This window comes from Lethenteron reissneri, chromosome 51 (assembly GCF_015708825.2).
Source record: "Lethenteron reissneri isolate LAM-NWPU_2019-01 chromosome 51, ASM1570882v1, whole genome shotgun sequence".
Taxonomy (NCBI): Eukaryota; Metazoa; Chordata; class Hyperoartia; order Petromyzontiformes; family Petromyzontidae; genus Lethenteron; species Lethenteron reissneri.
The window spans coordinates 4,451,206-4,468,377 of record NC_083829.1 but is presented as its reverse complement, the minus strand read 5'-3'; the positions used below and the strand labels follow the sequence as shown (position 1 = coordinate 4,468,377).

General features: G+C 42.3%; 1 protein-coding gene across 1 annotated transcript in view; it reads right to left on the bottom strand.

Moving 5' to 3' along the window:
• Window positions 1-1,949: 1,949 nt before the first annotated feature.
• The window catches only part of LOC133355407 (membrane-associated guanylate kinase, WW and PDZ domain-containing protein 1-like), a 325,885-nt gene continuing 310,662 nt past the window's right edge, over window positions 1,950-17,172 (bottom strand). The window contains 1 exon segment of the mRNA XM_061572686.1: window positions 1,950-3,961. Within this exon segment, the coding sequence (XP_061428670.1) occupies window positions 3,885-3,961 (77 nt within the window). The 3' untranslated portion in view covers window positions 1,950-3,884.

Sequence of the window (17,172 nt, the reverse complement as noted above, 5' to 3'; positions counted from 1 at the left end):
TCGTTGATTTTAAATGTGGATGGAAAAACCGGAGGACTCGGAGAAAAATCCACGCAACCAAGGTGAGAACATGCAAACTTCAAATATACAGCAGGCGTCAGGGTCGGGATCGAACCCACGACCTCCTGTGTACCAGGCGAGTTAGTTAACATCACGCCACTGTGGCACCCTGCAATTCCTACTGCATAAAATTACTGTGTGGTAAAGGCGAAACATTTTAGCCGTTTGTCCAATATTTCTTGAACCACACGCAAGGTTGGCCCAACGTTGCATGTTTGCGAGGTGATTCACCGGTACCAACTTTCACCACCGATACGTTTCTAGTTTCTGACATCCACTGTTATACAAAATTGCTCCGCGAGTTACTCGTTGAGGTTACACCGTCCCCCCCCCCGCCCCCCCACAAATACAACACTGCAATGTGAATCACTGGAGCCTGAATGGTTACTGCGACAAACTGATCGGACGATCCAAAATAAAACAAGTATAACCCGTAAAAACAAAGTTTTTCATTATAAATCCTTTATATGCGTGGCGGCTAGAGTCCTCTCGTCCTCTGGCTTGAGATGGCGGCCACCTATGGATCAGATGATTGTCTGCCAGTATTAAGCAATTGGTAATTAAATATTTAATTTGTTTTCCCTAAACAGTGTAAAATTTTTGAAAAAAAAAATTCACGAACATTAATTGTCTCGCACAACGAGTCTGTGTGCAAAATGTCAGCTCGATTGGATCACGGGAAGTGGGTTAAAAACGACCGAAAGATTTGCACGGTCGTAAGCAAGCAAGCACGCAAGCAAGCAAGCGAACTTAATATAAAGGATTTAATAAAAAAACGTCTTGACACACAAGCAGCAATGTCTTCACGATTCCATCGTTGACGTCCAATATGACGCGACAGCAAAACGTGTTCCTTTCCCAATCGCCCAAAGGCCCCTTTTCGCGTATCTGCAAGACTTTTCGGCGGGCAAGGAGCGGTGAATGAGCGCCGAGTTTTGTTTTTGTTTGCGCTAAGTTGTTTGCGAATTTCTGAATGGGTAACTCCACGAACTTTGCGAACGGCGGGCCGTGGTTGTTCTTGCCTGCCGCTTTAATGACTATTTCACTTAGCTTCAGCCATTCCGGGGGACGAGATGCGTATGATTCCGGCGTGTGCTGTGCTGAAAGCTGGAAAGGCATGCATGGCAGAGGGATAAGTAGAATTTTCTGAATTGAAAACTCATTTCTTGAGGACTGCTTTTTGTGTTTAGTTTGTTGTCCTTCCCCCCGCCCCTCCGATTAGCGCGGTTGGTACGAAATAAGTCCAACATACGTACAGCAGGCAAGCGCTATCACTTGCAGCGATGTCGACTACATTGCTTCGGTGTTTGCTGTCTGCTTGACACAATGTTGCAAGGCCGTAGCCATGGAGTCAACATTGGGGGGGGGGGGGCAAATCTTCCAAGGGGGGCTGGGGGTCCCCCCCCCAGAATTTTTTTTCTAAATTTGAAAACGAATTTCCTGCCATTTCCTGCCTAAAATATAAAAAAAATTCACTAACACATAGGATGGACTTTTTATTTATTTTTTACAAAAATGTCTAATCGTGTATTGTATTACATTGCTGTTTTTTCTTTATTTTACCTTTTCTTGTTTCATTGCATGTAATGGCAGAGATGAGGGATTAATAAAGTACAACCATAACCACAATCATATAAACATAAATCTATTTTATAGCACTATATTGGGGGGACATTTTGAGCACATTTGAATATGGGGGGGGGGGGGATGTGTCCCCAAATATATATTATAATTACGGGCTTGCAAAGTTTTACTCAATACTGCAACACCTCTCGTTTCTGACAACGGAGAGTCTTCCTAATGTGCGTATGCTGCCCTCCGAAAGCACAGTACATGTATGTTAGATTGTTGATGTTAAATTATGATCAAATCACAGCCAATGGATGATGATCATGGAGTGGGTTTGTATTTCACATTTTGGCAATCACATTACCAGGGACAATAATATACTCGTGAAGAAAAACCACTTTATAACTTAAAACAAAAGTTTGTACATTTTTATTACACAAAATAACTGTTTGCACATTTTAATCCGGTTAAGAATGTCAAGTGTCTGCTACGTCCACGACTACACGAGTGAACAAAACGATTTTTCAGTGATTCTAATGATTTGTTAATGGTCTTGGCCTATTGGTAAACAATGCACGATAATATGTGCAGCTCCACAATGCAAAGCCCACACTGTGAAATGAAATAGGACGGGTTATCCAACGTATGACAAAACAGTTTTTTTGACGATAGCCAAGCTCGCTCGGACATATTGCAATTAACCAAGCTCACAAACAATAATGAGGTGTTGGTAACTGCGGTCACGTGTCAAAAAAACCCATGTTTTAACCCTGGCTTTTCGGTGCAAAAAAATCAACAGAACATGAACAGACTTCAAGAAGTGTGTACAAATTATGACCTCGCTTTCGAATATTTTCATCAATCGGATCATTTGTTCCTCGTAGAAACAATATGAAAAATAATCCTGTAGGTAATGAATGTGATCACATCGCTTGTGGTAAACGTACCAAACGAAAGGCATTTGCTATTTACATTTAATGTGTTTTTTTTAGTAACGCTGGCTTAACCATTATGACAAATGACCCATCGCCAAAGGTGAAATTGTCCAACACTATCAGAAGAGATTAGATGTGAATATTAATCCAGCAGCAAGTTTTTCCATGCCTCCTCGAAAAAAAAAACACTGATGTGGTACTCATCGATGTTCAAAGTGAGATGTTAAAGGATTAAAAAATATACAACTTTTACCCCCCCCGCCCTGCCCAGTAATGTGTACCACATGCTAAATATGGTCACAATTATGGACCTAACCGACTTTAATACATTTTAATGCTTTATTTCCACGTCTACGCAAACTCATTCTCCACGGTGCGCTGGAAACACAACCTCGCACGTGTTTACATTTGAAAATACCGAAGGTCAGGTGAGAAACCAGATCTTTTTGAGAAACTGTAGCCTTCAAAAGGAGACACAGTTGTAACAATGTTTAATCCCTATCAGATCAAGGAAATTAGAGGTTTTTTTTTTAATTATCAGCTACTGGTGTTCAATAGCCACACTTGAAGACGGGGATATGTATTCCAGCTGACGAACCAGATATAACAGCAATGTTTACTTGACAGTATAGCGAGTTGACCTCTATAGTTTGTTTCATTCAAGTTCTCGTTGTTGTGTTGTCCCTCTGCCACAGGCACTGGTAAGGTAAAAGAACGTAAAAGATTAGCTCGGGCTACTGAAAAAAAGTCACGTCTTAAAAACGAAGACGTGAAGCATCTTCGTTCGGGAGTCTTTGCGTCGTTTGTTTTTCTCCTCGTCCCTCGGTTTTTTGACGGTGATGTACATTGTCCCCCCCCGGTCCATCTTGCCCCAAGGGAAAGTGGAAAGAAAAAAAATATATTTGCTCACCCCTCTACGTAAATCTCTCTCCACTGTGTATCTCGACGGATTCTCCTCGTTCCTCGTACACTTTTGCCAGTGAACACAACGGTAATCGGGTCAATTTCCGGCAAATCACGATTCTTCTGATACGTCTGTGCAAACCGTACATCGGCTCCGAAACTGACTTCCCTGAAACAATCCTGTTGTACCAATAAATTACTTTGTTTTTATTTGTACAATATATACTGTTTTCATCTTGTTCCTTCTCTTTTCCTCCTACTCTAGGGCAAGCTTGAGCGATAGACGCAGATGTCAAAAACTCTTTCGGGCCTTGTTGTATCGGGCCCCGCTGGCGGAGTGTCGTGGTGTCGTGGTCGTTGTCGTCGGACGGGCGGTTGCGCTGTCACTGTCTGTCGCTCGTCCCCCCCGATCCCCCTTTAGCGCATCGCTGAATTCACTTCGGGAACGGACGCGTAGGGAGCCCCGGTGGTGGGACTTCGCCAGACATCGCCGTCTGCGTGGAGAACAAAATAGGAAATCGTCAGAATGCTTGTTCTAGACTGGACGGAGGAATCCGACGAGCTGTGAAGCTCTTTTTGACGCACGTGCAGAACTGGGGGGCATGGGGTCAGCGAGTTAGAATGGCAAACGACGCAGAAACACGACAGGGGTGCAACATAGAGAAAACGGTAAGCAAGTCACTAAATATAAAATAATAATAATCAATAAATGTTAGAGTTCCGATTCATCAAGATTGGGCAAGCCAACAGCAACAACAGCAGAGATCACACCAAGATAATGCCACACTGTAGTCCCTCAATGAAATGGAACATTAACATTGAACTATTGATACAGGGGGAAGGATCAACGTTACAAGTAACACTTGCAAAATGTGACTGTATCCAGCACTAATCTCCTTCTTCAGGATACTTTTTGAAGGAACATTTACGATGTTAAGTGAGGAAACAAGGTTGAAAAAAAAAAGTTGGCAGTGCTGCAACGGCAAAGGCCTTTGTCGCCTATTCCAAGTCTTGTTCTCGGCATTGCTAAAAGCCAATGAGATGGACGCTTTTTGGTTCCTTGGATTTGACAATGTGGATGGTGAATTAACGCGGATTTTCCAATAAGGATTTTATCAATGAAAAGGGCCCAATGTAGAATAACACAAATCGAAGACTTGGCACAGCCGGGCACACGCACGCAGGGAGGACGTGACATCCCTTCACACACTCTGCTTCGCAACAAATGCTGTGGAAATAATATACATTACAAAAAAATACATATATGCATTACATACATTTTTACGGGTAAAAGACCCACGAATAAGACCGTTTTTTTCCACACTGACAATAAACAGCACGCAAGGCGAGATATTTTGTTTTCTGTTGAATATCAATTCAGTTAATCTTCTTGGTTCTTTCGGTAAAGTCACGTAGAAGGGAAATAATAAAATAATAAAAATAAAACATCATAATTTCATTTTATTATGTTTAACACAAATAAAAATAAAACATAATAAAATATATATTTTATTTTGTATTATTTTATTATTTCTCTTCTACGCGACTTTACCGAAAGAACCAAGAAGATGAATCCCTGCAGTCACGAAAGCTTTAATTCGAAAAAAATTCAGTTAATATCGTGCACGTTGTGTCTATATTTAGTGGTTCATATCCTTTTTGGTCTGGCCCCCCCATTTAAGATCTCCCACAATACACAGAGATCACATGTCCACGGCTCTCGTCAATGCATTGTTAGTAAGGCACTTGTTTCATGTTGTGCATCAGTGTGCCTTTGTCACCGTAACGTGGCCATGAAAACTTTACGTGAAAACTTTACGTGAAACCTCAGGTTCTCTTTTGTAGTCAAGGTGAACAGCGTTTTCAAACAAACGCAGTTGTGGTAACATCAAAAGATATTTGCGAGAGATCCAGGCATACATTTTTTCCTCAGACTTCAGTTAATTTGAGATTGCGTTGTACATTTTAATATCACAAGTCACACGCTATAGTATTTAAAAAGATTGCTTAAATATTTTGCAACTCAAACAAGTCAATAAACTTATTCGGTGTTTTAACCAATTAAAAATTCCCTTTTGACAACTCAAAGCGAAAAACTAACCGTTATTAGTTTTGTGTTAGGATTGCCTTGTGTAGTTGCCCATCACTGTGGAAGTTTTGCTGACGTTTATGGCTTTCGCAGCTGCACAAAAGCCCTTTTGTGCCATTTTATGCCGAGTACGGCGCAGAGATAACCTGCCTTGCAAGATTCATGGCTTCAAATCAAAACCGCAGGCCGATGTATTGTTTACACTGGAAGATGAGTGTGCTCTCATGCCTCGCAAGATAAATGTGGCTTGTGTTCCGTTTTGCTTGTGTACATGGAAACTTGCTGCCAACTCTGGAGAAAACTGAGTAAAAATTATCCTTTTCCCCCATTTAAATGCTGCGTTGGCTAAACAAAACAAAGTATTCGCGAAAGTGACTATTTTCATTTTTTTCACGTGATATACAGCAGCCATAATGTTATCTATTGGACAATTGTTATATAAATCACTTGAGAGATTGTTAGGCCGATTGTTTATCACGAAAATGTAAAAATAAACTATAACTAGTCTTTGGAAAATCGTATATCTTGACATCAGTATAAGATTGTGGCCCTTATCGAAAGTGTACAATATAACATTTAAAACAAGTTTAACTATCTCTCTCTCTCTCGAATCAGTGTGTGGTGCACTCACCATGACTGTATTGTAAAGATTTAACATCTGTAACAGTTACTGCAGACAAGTGCATGTACAAGACTCCATCACTTTTATTGCCCTCGAATAGTCAGTTAGCCACATACACACCGGGTTGAAAAGGGGCCTCTCCCGATTCAGGCAGCGGTGAAACAGAAACCCAAGTAGACCGTCTTTTGTCCTCAATACAGTTAAAACAACCACGCATTTTTTAGAACTACGAGTTGGTGGTCTAAATAACACATTGGGCTTTTTTGAGCTGGTGGTCTGGACATGGTTGAGAAAATTGTAATGGTTTTCCCTCACTTTGGACGGGTGCGGTGTGTGCGATTTCGCGCTATGTATGCGGCTAACCGATTCCTACACAAAATTCGCTCTACTATTCTGCTTGAATTCACTCATAGACGCTGCTATGCGGTCGGACGTGGCAGGCCCGGACTGGCTATAGAGCAGCAGTCCAGAGAACAAATGCCCTGGTGGGCCAGTCCATCCGAGTGCCGGTGGGCTGGTCTGTTTGGGGAAATTGCAAATGTGGTCAGAGTAAACAAAATTAATTTTTTTGGAAATAGTCTAAATTTGGATTGGTGTGTGTACAAATGCCCGGGCCGATCTTTTTGTGCCAGTCCGTCACTGGGACGTGGGACAACATTGTGCACTGCGGGGCTTCTCAACAAGCAGCTGCCTTCCCCGCGCGGTTTCGCTTTGGGCTCCCTTGTTTTGGAACGCATCCACTACTACCACCGCGTGAAAGCGAGGGAAACATGGTAATGAAATGTAATCACGTGACACGCCTGCAAGGCATGCTGGGAGTCGTACCTTCCTGACGTGTAAGCAGCACACCTCAGCGTGTTGTTAAATGTCTTAGCTTTCAGCCGGCACGCATTCTCCTATTGCGATGGCTTCCACCCATCGTCTACAGAGAGTTGTTGAGATTTGAACTCTCATTACTTTTTACCCACCATTAATGTGGCCCATTCGAATCTGTCTTTAAACGTCATACTTTACCTAGATTCAGATGTTTACACCCATCACTCAAGTTCGTGCAATTCTTATTTGGCAGACACCAGAATCGGAATATCTATTCGTACTGGAGGAAAGCGATGAGCTTTTAAAGCTCTTCATAGATTTCCAACAGTTTCACAGATGTCCAGACACAGCCCAGTTAAAGAGAGCTACCAATCAACAAGCACGGTTGAGGCATAGGGAGCTTTTTCTTTCTACAGAGAGCAAATGATTACCTTGAAAACACGCGGAGCATCTATAAGCAATGCCACATGCCATGCAGTCTCCTTGATTAGTAAGTTTGTTTTCCCATCACTTTGACCTCGGTGTGCACAAACACGTAACAGTCGGACGCACGGCTGGGTTAGGCATTGCTGCGCGCCTCTCATTTAATCTCTCATTTGCAGTGTCGTTTACTGATCGTTTTCTTCTCATTTGCTTCCTCTTCTCTGCCCCATTCCCTCTTGTAAATGGTACGCTAATCGGGAAAACGCGATTACACTCTCGACAATTCTTACAACATCAAGTGCCCAATGGCGCTTTACCTGTTGCCTTGTACGCGTATTTGCACGCGTATTTGCATCCATCATACCCACAAATGGACACGGGGAACCTTTTTTCTGCCAAGGGCCATTTGGATATTTATAACATCATTCGCGGGCCATACAAAATTATCAACTTCAAAATTAGCCTGTTATATTTGGTCAAACATTTTAATTAACTCACCCCTAATGCGATGGCTGGAACTGCTTCTCTTTGGCGAGGCGTGGGGTGATGTTAGCTGCTATTGATGATGTTGCTACTCGCAACTGCTTTTCCAGGTTTGCTCCAAGATTTATTGAATTTCGAGTCCCGCCTGTGGTTGCCTTGGCAGGGCCACACCAAATTAATTTGCGGGCCTCATATGGCCCGCGGGCCGGACGTTCCCCACCCCTGTCCTATGCAATGGTAATGTCTGCAGACCGGCCCCCTCTACCCCCCCAAAACAAGAAAAAAAAAACAGCCAGAGAGCGAGACTGCAAAATATTCTTTGTTATGATGGAGGGGGAGGGGGTATTCTCATCACTTACAGATTGGAGCAAAGACTGCTATTGAATCGCGCCGTTCCCATCTGCGTCCCCCGCCGAGTCATTTTAAGTAAGGGTCACGCTCGCCCCAGAAAGGTTGCCCCCGGGTCACAGGCGGTGGCACCATGCGCGTGACGTCACTGGCAGAGACATCGGGGCGCAGAACGACCCGATCCCCAAGCTCTCTTGCCCTTCCCGGCCATTGCCTTTGCATAGGAGAATAAACGTGCGCGTGGGCGCACGGACGGCCAGGTTATACGCGAATAGACCGACCGGCTTTTGTACGTAGCCGTTGACGAGCAATAGCGATCCGCGGAAATAATTTGGCGTCCGGTGGAAACGTATTTTGTCTACATTGGGTGTGCGAAACTGATAAAATGCTGCGATACATTTCAGTAGTGGCATATGTTTCGCTGCTTTTTTTGTGTGCTAAAGATACAGAAGCATGCAGTGCCTCCACTGAATGCACGTCTCTCTGTCATACCGTGTCAAGATCTCGAGGGAGTCTTGGCAATGTACAATTGGTCTCCCGAAAATAAAAGCACACCGATAAAAGAGTGACAAACAGATGCACGGTTTTCAGACTAAATTGTTGTCACATTGCAATCAAGCCCCATTGCCTCTCTCTGCACGTCGGCACACACGTGCGTCGCTGGTGAGATGTGTTTTGTCGGCACGCATCCTCAACTAGAACCAAGCATCGAAAGAAAACTTCCAACGAGATCCACGCTCCCGAAACATTTCAGAGTTCAGCGTCAGTGGTGAAATGGCAAACAAAGCGTGCAACGATCATGAAGACAGCCCTCCCAGATCAAAAGGTAATCTTTCTGCGTCCCATATCAACGGCTCATATTTGTCGTAAAACTTTTTTCTGTGGAATTGGCTATCCCTGAATAATTAGTTGGAAATCAATAATGATCAAACGTTTGTCCTACATTTCATTTAACACATTTATTAAAAAAGTTTTGTTGACATGACAGCAATTATATACCAATCATGCTTTATCGGGGTTGTGTCATGAGCCAAATAAAAATTTATTCGGAGCTCGCGCGACCGGTTAGAACATCCCGTTGCGTCCGGGAATGGCTATTGGAAGACGTCACCACAGATTGGATTGTGGAGTCCCTTTAAACAGCCCTCTCCCATCCAGTACCTGGACAGTCCTTTCCCTCCACAACCTGTTAAGTATATTCGTTTCATGACAACTAGAATGTACTCGGAGATGCAATACATCAAATTTAGAAAAAAATAATAACAATTTCACGGGAGGGATTTTTGTGAAGTCATGGGGTTGTCGGGCTGAGACCATCGTACCAATATTACTGGACTGCATTATGAGACCTTGGTTTAATCATGGGTGGCTGAAACCCAGATGAGGACCCAGGCTTCCAGCTGTGCTCCCGGCTCAGTGCTCTCTCTCTCTCCCAGGGGCATTAGCCACATAAGCCACCCATCCCACCTGTAAAATACACACTTTTCTCCCCATGTTTATTTTTTAAACAAGTCAAATGTTTCCAGCGCATCATAAGAAAAAATGCACTAAATGCAGTTATAAAGTGGATGCAATTTTTTTTAGGTTGGGTGGGTGGGGGTTCCATTTAAAACCCCCTTTCTGCAATATAACATCTCCCCCCCCCCAGCGTTTTAATTTGGCTTGGCCTCTGCTATATATCTGAACCGTGACCGATCTCGATCTGGGAGCGCTGCAGTGCAGCTGTAAGAAGGTGCCACACCAGAGTGCATTTACGAACCCGCTCTTTTGGCCGCCCCATCAGGTAGAAATAGGCCGATGTTGGCCCGTTGTTGTTGCGACACAAGGAGGGGTAGTAATAGGGGGCCAATCCTGGGCCATGGCCCAGCAAGGGGCATTTGTTGCGGCAGCACAAGAAACAAGAGGCAAAGAAAGGCTGCGTTAGTATGCTAGGCTCCCATCATTGCCCAACCTGTGTTTATTCATTGCGGCATTATTCAAGTCAAAGTGCCTCCACGCTCACGTCAGAATAGGGTGGTTGCTGGTCTTCAACGGTGGCCCAGAAAAATTGGTGGTCATTTGAAATTCATATGGCATCGGCTTAGCCGATTCTCAAAAAAGCTGTCAACCTTTTTTAACTGTATACATGTACATTTTTCCGATTTTATCCAGATCGTACAATCGTGTCAGAACTCTCGCAGTGAAATAAATCATCAAATCGTGAAGTCCCACAGAAGTGGATATCATAGAACTACTTCTGGGATCCAATATAGTGACGTCTTATCAACACAAGGGGTTCGGCACTTTTCCCAAGTGCCTCGTTATATAATCGTCAGATGGCTTATTCTCAGAACCCAAAAAAAAGATAATGGGATTTTTTGTGTGTGTAGTCATTGGTGTCCAGGCCGAGCCCTCATCACCACCCTTGAAAACTTGGTTAACTTGGAGCTGGCAGAAACCCAAATTCAAATAAGACGACCTTGTGAGTTGTTCATTCTACCACAGAGCCACCCGGCTGGATAACACTGCACTGCGGCTACCACGGTGGCTAGATGTTAACTACCTCGCCTGGTATACAGGAGGTCGTGGGTTCAATCTCGACCCTGACGCCTGCAGCTGCATATTTGGAGTTTGCGTGTCTCTCTCATCATCATCATCATCACGGTGGCTAGGAGATGTTAACTACCTCGCCTGGTGTACAGGAGGTCGTGGGTTCGATCCCGACCCTGACGCCTGCTGCTGCTGTATATTTGTAGTTTGCGTGTCTCTCTCATCATCATCATCACGGTGGCTAGGAGATGTTAACTACCTCGTCTGGTATACAGGAGGTCGTGGGTTCGATCCCAACCCCGACGCCTGTATATTTGGAGTTTGCGTGTCTCTCTCCTCGTGGTTGCGTGGATTTTTGTCCGGGTTTTTTCCCTCCACATGAATTATGCGTTTAAAGTGTTTGGCCGCTATACATTTCCACATTATGAGCCACTTTGTTGAGCTATTCTTTGTGGTCAGGTTGTGTCTGAAAAAGAGCTGTATCTCTCAATTGGGCCTTACCTGGTAAAATAAAAAATAGTTTAGTTAGGTTATCTGTGACTATAAATGTTATTGTACAATCATCTTCAAGTATTAGCAGGACTGAAATGAATCCATTGAAAGGGATAAAAAAAAAGCATGTGGTTAGTGAGAACTTGTCATAAATGCAATTTATGTTATTTTTGGTATGATTACTAAAACATATTGCATTCTTATAACAATCCATATTTGCCTTTCGTGTGTTAGTGCACACTGTTAAAATAGTAAAATTACACTAAAACTTTGACGAGAATATCCCAGCTGAATATATATTTTGATCATACTATCTATAAAAGAAACCCTTAATATAAACCATTCCTAAGGCTTACATATGAACATAATAATGTATATATCAAACAAAATGTTTAAATCATCTGACCACACATATCCCCATAAATATTCATGCACATTTTGGCTTATGATCCTTTAAATTTGTTTACAGGATTATCTAATGTGTTAACGTAAATGTATGAAAGATGAGCGATGCAATTAGATTTTATTTCTATACCGTCTCAATACTTAGATTTTCTGGCTAGACGAACTTGACATTTGTGAACACTTAATAATAATAATGGCATAAAAATGCTTGAGTGCCATTTTTAGCCTCCCTTAAGCTGCATCAAGTTTTTGGGGCCATTTGACCATACTTCACCACAATGGTGAGTGCGGGTTGCCCAGGAACGATTCAGATCGCACTCGCGCCGCTGTTATCAGCCGTGGCTGGGAATCGAACTCAGGTGGCTGGGTTCACATTGCGGTGCGCTAACTGCTGTGCTACAATCCATCCTCACAAATGTTTCTAGTGTTTAAACAAAACATCTAGATCAAATCTCAGTGGAAAACACTATAAGTGTTCTAAAAGTGTGAATTCAAATGTACCAACAGATGTATATTTGCAAATATTTCTACCCCATAAAACAGGACTATCACCACAAACCAATGCAGAGTTAATGCATACAGATTAATATTAAAATAAGATGTCAAAACCCAGTGATTGATTTTTTGACAAGTCCGTTATTTACAAATAATGATGCTCTTTGAGCCACACTGTCCAGCTCAGGTGACACTGCGAGTTCAAATTCCGGTTGAGGGATTACTCAGCCCATCATATCTCTGGGGTTGATAGAATGAATAGCCCCTTGCGGTGACGTCAACAGCGATTGTTCCATGGAAAGACTGGCTCCTGTTATAGGAATGTGGAATTTCCATCACCGATTCAGGGTCGCCAGTAATAATGAGCACGACTCCATGCTATTTGGGACAGAGAGACACTCTGGCTTCGAAGGCCCGATCGTGAATACCACGATAAAAAGGCTCAACAGCTTAAGAGGTAACGTTTGATTTCTGTTGCAAATAAAGTGCATTAGCAATGCGTTTTAAGCAATTCTATGCAATATCTTAGGAGTATTTTCTAGATATTTGTTTCTTTAGCGTTTTTAGATAATGCAATGCACCGACCAACCAGATTAAACTTACATTTAAAAGTGCTTCTTCGTAATCGACACCTTTTAATTTTCGGATAAATTATTTTTTCCTTTAAAAGGTGTAATATTAGATCGGTGCAAGATAACGATCGTTCGTACAGTAATTTTCAACCGATTATGTTTAAGCTAAATTGTGTGTGGGTGGAGGAGCGGAAAACACACCCAAGTTTAATTTAGCCAGACAACTTATGAGCTAATTAAACATTTATAGTTTGGTATTATAACACAAACTAAATTACTGTTTTTACAACATTAACCCTGGGCAATGTAATTCCCAATAATAATGAATAACTATTTAAAAATTCAGTCACACTACTTTTTCCCACTAACACAACCCTTTAAAAATCACAAGGAAGTACATTTCCAAGAAACTAAACCAACCGTAACCTATGAAGATTTACGGCAATCGGAATGATGCAAATGGCCAACACATTTCAAGAATCACAATGAGGAATTCTTCTGAGCAATACTGCTGGAACAGTAGCTATGTGACGCATCCAGTCATTAAATGAGTAATGCACAACATCGTTTTTTTTTTACTTTAAGAACCCTCAAGACAAATGTAAATCAAAATCGGAATATGTATTTATACAGGAGTAATCCGATGAGCGATAAAGCTGGGTGAATATAAATTAGTGGGTGTCCCCGTAGGCATGACCAGCAGCGAGGGCAAGGCCTGGTATGTTCACAGCAATGAGTGCCTCTGTAAGGGCAAAGCAGCCACGGGGTTGGCTCAACTTCCTATTGGTATGAAATTCCTGGCACCAAAGGGATAGCCTAGAAATCTCCACCTCAACCTGGCTCAGGTAAAGCCATCGACGACGATTCAACGTCATTTGGCGACACTGCGCTGGTAGTGGTGCACAGAGGCCAAATTGCAACAAATTCCAACGCGTTCGTCAATGACACGGCCTTTGAAAATTTTAAAAGTGTTGGTAGAGACTCTACCTCTCCGGCCTGTTGTGTGCTGTGAAGAAGGGCATTTGGCCCAAAACGCCGCCACTTTTAAAAATTTCCTTTTTCCTTGCAAGTCCACAATGTTAACGACATACGTGGCAAGATGTTATTATTTTTTATTACGAAGATTCCAGCTGCATGTCACAACTTTCTGAGCACGTTCATTTCGTTAACGTTTTTCATTTTTAGTCGGAGCCTAGTCGATGACGTGTGGAAATTGTAGTCCAGCCTCTCGTCTGCAGACGTCAGTACTTAGCAAACTCTCTTAGTCTGGTCGACTAAAGCAGAAAAAACTTCTAGGCCACACGTAGTTATTATATGTGGGTGTGAGGGGCGGTGCATGCACCGATATAATGAGGTTAACCAAATCTGTGAACACACTGAATCATGTACAGTATAGTCGTACATAACCATTCTTTGGTGCACCGCATTTAATAACCTAACTCGCGTATCTTAGTCTGCGGCTTTAATCAGACGAGTTCATTTTTTTGTCTTCTCATCGTTGGGTTTGCCACGACTGCTGGGCCATGTCATCATCCCATCCTGCCATAAAACACCCGAGACTCATTTACGTCTCAAAAGGGCAGAAGTTGTTTTCATATCCGCTTTGTTAGAGGCCAAATCTCTACCTTGACCATCGTGTGGGTTAGAGTGCATTCATGTTCATGTCTTACGTTCATGAATTAGGACCCAATTTGGTGAGAAAGGATTTTTTTTTTAGAAAATACGAAGAGAAAAAAAAAAGCCACTGCCCGTCTCATTGTGTGACTGTTAAACAAATATCTGTGACATTTTCTGGTGTCATTGTGTGCTGGTGAAATAATAAATAAATGCAAGAAAATTTACCATAATTCCTAAATGACTGCACTAACAGTCCCCGAGTCAAAAGGGAATATTTGGGTCGTTAGAAGAACGTGTAAGTGTATAATTGCGTCTGCTTTGGCAATTATTCCATAATTTGCTCAAATGTTTAAGAAATTGATTTCAGCTTTCAGTTTGAGAAGAACAGTGATCCCAATTGGGTGGAAAAAAGGGGTTTACACAAAAGTGATTTAAATTCGCCGAGTAGCGTACTCAAGGGAAGCGTTTAAAGTAAAAACATAATTAGGCCATTCAAGTGTGTGTGTGTATTTTTAGTACACAGCCGACCTACGGCACCTGGGTCTGCCCTGTGACCTCCTGCCAGCGGGCGTTTGACACTTCACGTGGCCTTAACGTGCACATAGCCCTGGCACAAGCGCCGTGGTGACATCACCGCTACTTTGTGGCGAATGTCGGTTGTCGTTGTTTTTAGTAGATAGAGTGTATAATGGGGTGGAGTTGGGGGTGTAGGGGTTAGCGAACCGCACTATGAACCTGGCAACCCACGTTTGATTCCGGGTCACGGCTAACATAAGTGGAGAAGTGATATCAGGCACAGTACGGCATCTCCCCCCCCGCCATTCCACAAATGTGCAGACGAATATGGTTAAGAATGGTCAAACTACCCCCCCCCCCATGACATTATACTCATATACGAGTACGTGTAATATAGGGAACTCCTCTACTTACGAACGAGTTAGGTTCCAGAGGTCTGTTCGTAAGTCCAACTTTACTCCTGTCAATTCCAAACATGTTGTATGGCATGTGCATTAAACACGGGCAATGGCTTTAAAGTTGTATAATCTCCTGTAGTTGTAGATGCCACTGGTTCTTCATGTTCTGCAGATGTAGATGCCACTGGTTCTTCATGTTCTGCAGATGTAGATGCCGCTGGTTCTTCATGTTCTGTAGATGTAGATGCCACTGGTTCTTCATATTCTGTCGATGGAGATGTCACTGGTTATTCCTGTTCTGTAGATGCCACTGGTTATTTATGTTCTGTAGATGCCACTGATTCTTCATGTTCTGCAGATGTAGATGCCATTGGTTCTTCATGTTCTGTAGATGCCACTGATTCTTCATGTTCTGTAGATGTAGATACCACTGGTTCTTCATATTCTGTCGATGGAGATGTCACTCGTTATTCAGATGTAGATGCTAGTTCCCTTTGGTGGTCATGTTTCCTCTCTACTCTTTTGAAAAACTTACCAAGAGATGTCTGCACAGTTTCTCTCTTCTTCTCTTCGTAAATCAACTTTTAACAGGCAATAGCATCGTGAACAGCTGCAACTCGACATACGGACGGACAGGTTTGTTCATATCTCTGAAAGTTCGTAAGTAGATGAGTCCCCGTATCATTTTTTTCCAAATCTTTCGTTAATAAAAAAAAGCTAAATAATGCTTAGTGAACTATGAAAATAAACTGCAGCAAGTTATATTAATACATGTGCATGTTTCGATTTAAAGCTTTCGTGACTGCAGGGATTCATCTTCTTGGTTCTTTTGATAAAGTCACGTAGAATGGAAATAATAAAATGTTAGAATTTGTATTTTTATTATTTTATTATTTCCATTCTACGTGACTTTACCGAAAGAACCAAGAACATGTGCATGTGTTGCACGTAACAGGTTCACGTGACCCCTGCAGGCACGAGCGTGTATCGTCACGTTCGCCGCAACAGAACAAACATTAAATCTTGATTTGAAGCTTTCGTGACTGCAGGAATCCACACTCGTTGCTTCTTTCGGTAAAGTCACGTGACTTTACCGAAAGAACAAACATTTTTATCGATTTACACAGCTGCTATGTTCAGAGTAAAATAACACCACTTCCACCGTGCATTTGACTCCTTCAATATTGCACAAAATTATTATAAATACAATGACTAAATTAATAATGCATGAAAAAAACCCAATAGGTTTTATACAGCTGCTATGTTCCGAGTAATATAAACACCACCACCACCTATCACCACCACCACTGTGCATTTCACTCCTTCACTACTGCACAATATTATTATAAATACACCCTGGATAAATGAATATAAATGCATGAAAAAAAACCACTTCAACACAAGAACACGACACGCGACAAGAGACTTTTGGAACACCATTATAAAAATTGTCACACGCTGTCTAACAAAAGAAATGAACTGGCCTGTTGTACCCCACTGTTATCTTCTTAAGGCCCTGCGGTACCCCAGAGATTGCTTCATTGTTTTGATTCGCTGGCCATAAACCAGATGTCGGTGGCGAGTCATCGATAAAAATAAAGTAAAACACTTTCTGCGGGATAAAATGACAACAAGCCCGAACCACGCAACGGGCATTGTTTTGCGAGCCAAGACCAGACCAGGTGCGGAGACAGAATATTCAATTTGCACCTGCTGCGCTAAAGTTTCAGCCCAGAGATGTTACGCAATCATGTGGTATTTTCGTGGCTTCCGTAAAAAAATATAAACATTACGTTTAACGATTATTGTCAATACTACGGTGGACCACAGTCTTTACGAACCATTTTTGTTTACAATGATCGTTATATATATTTCTTTTTTGAAAAAAAAAGTGGCATTT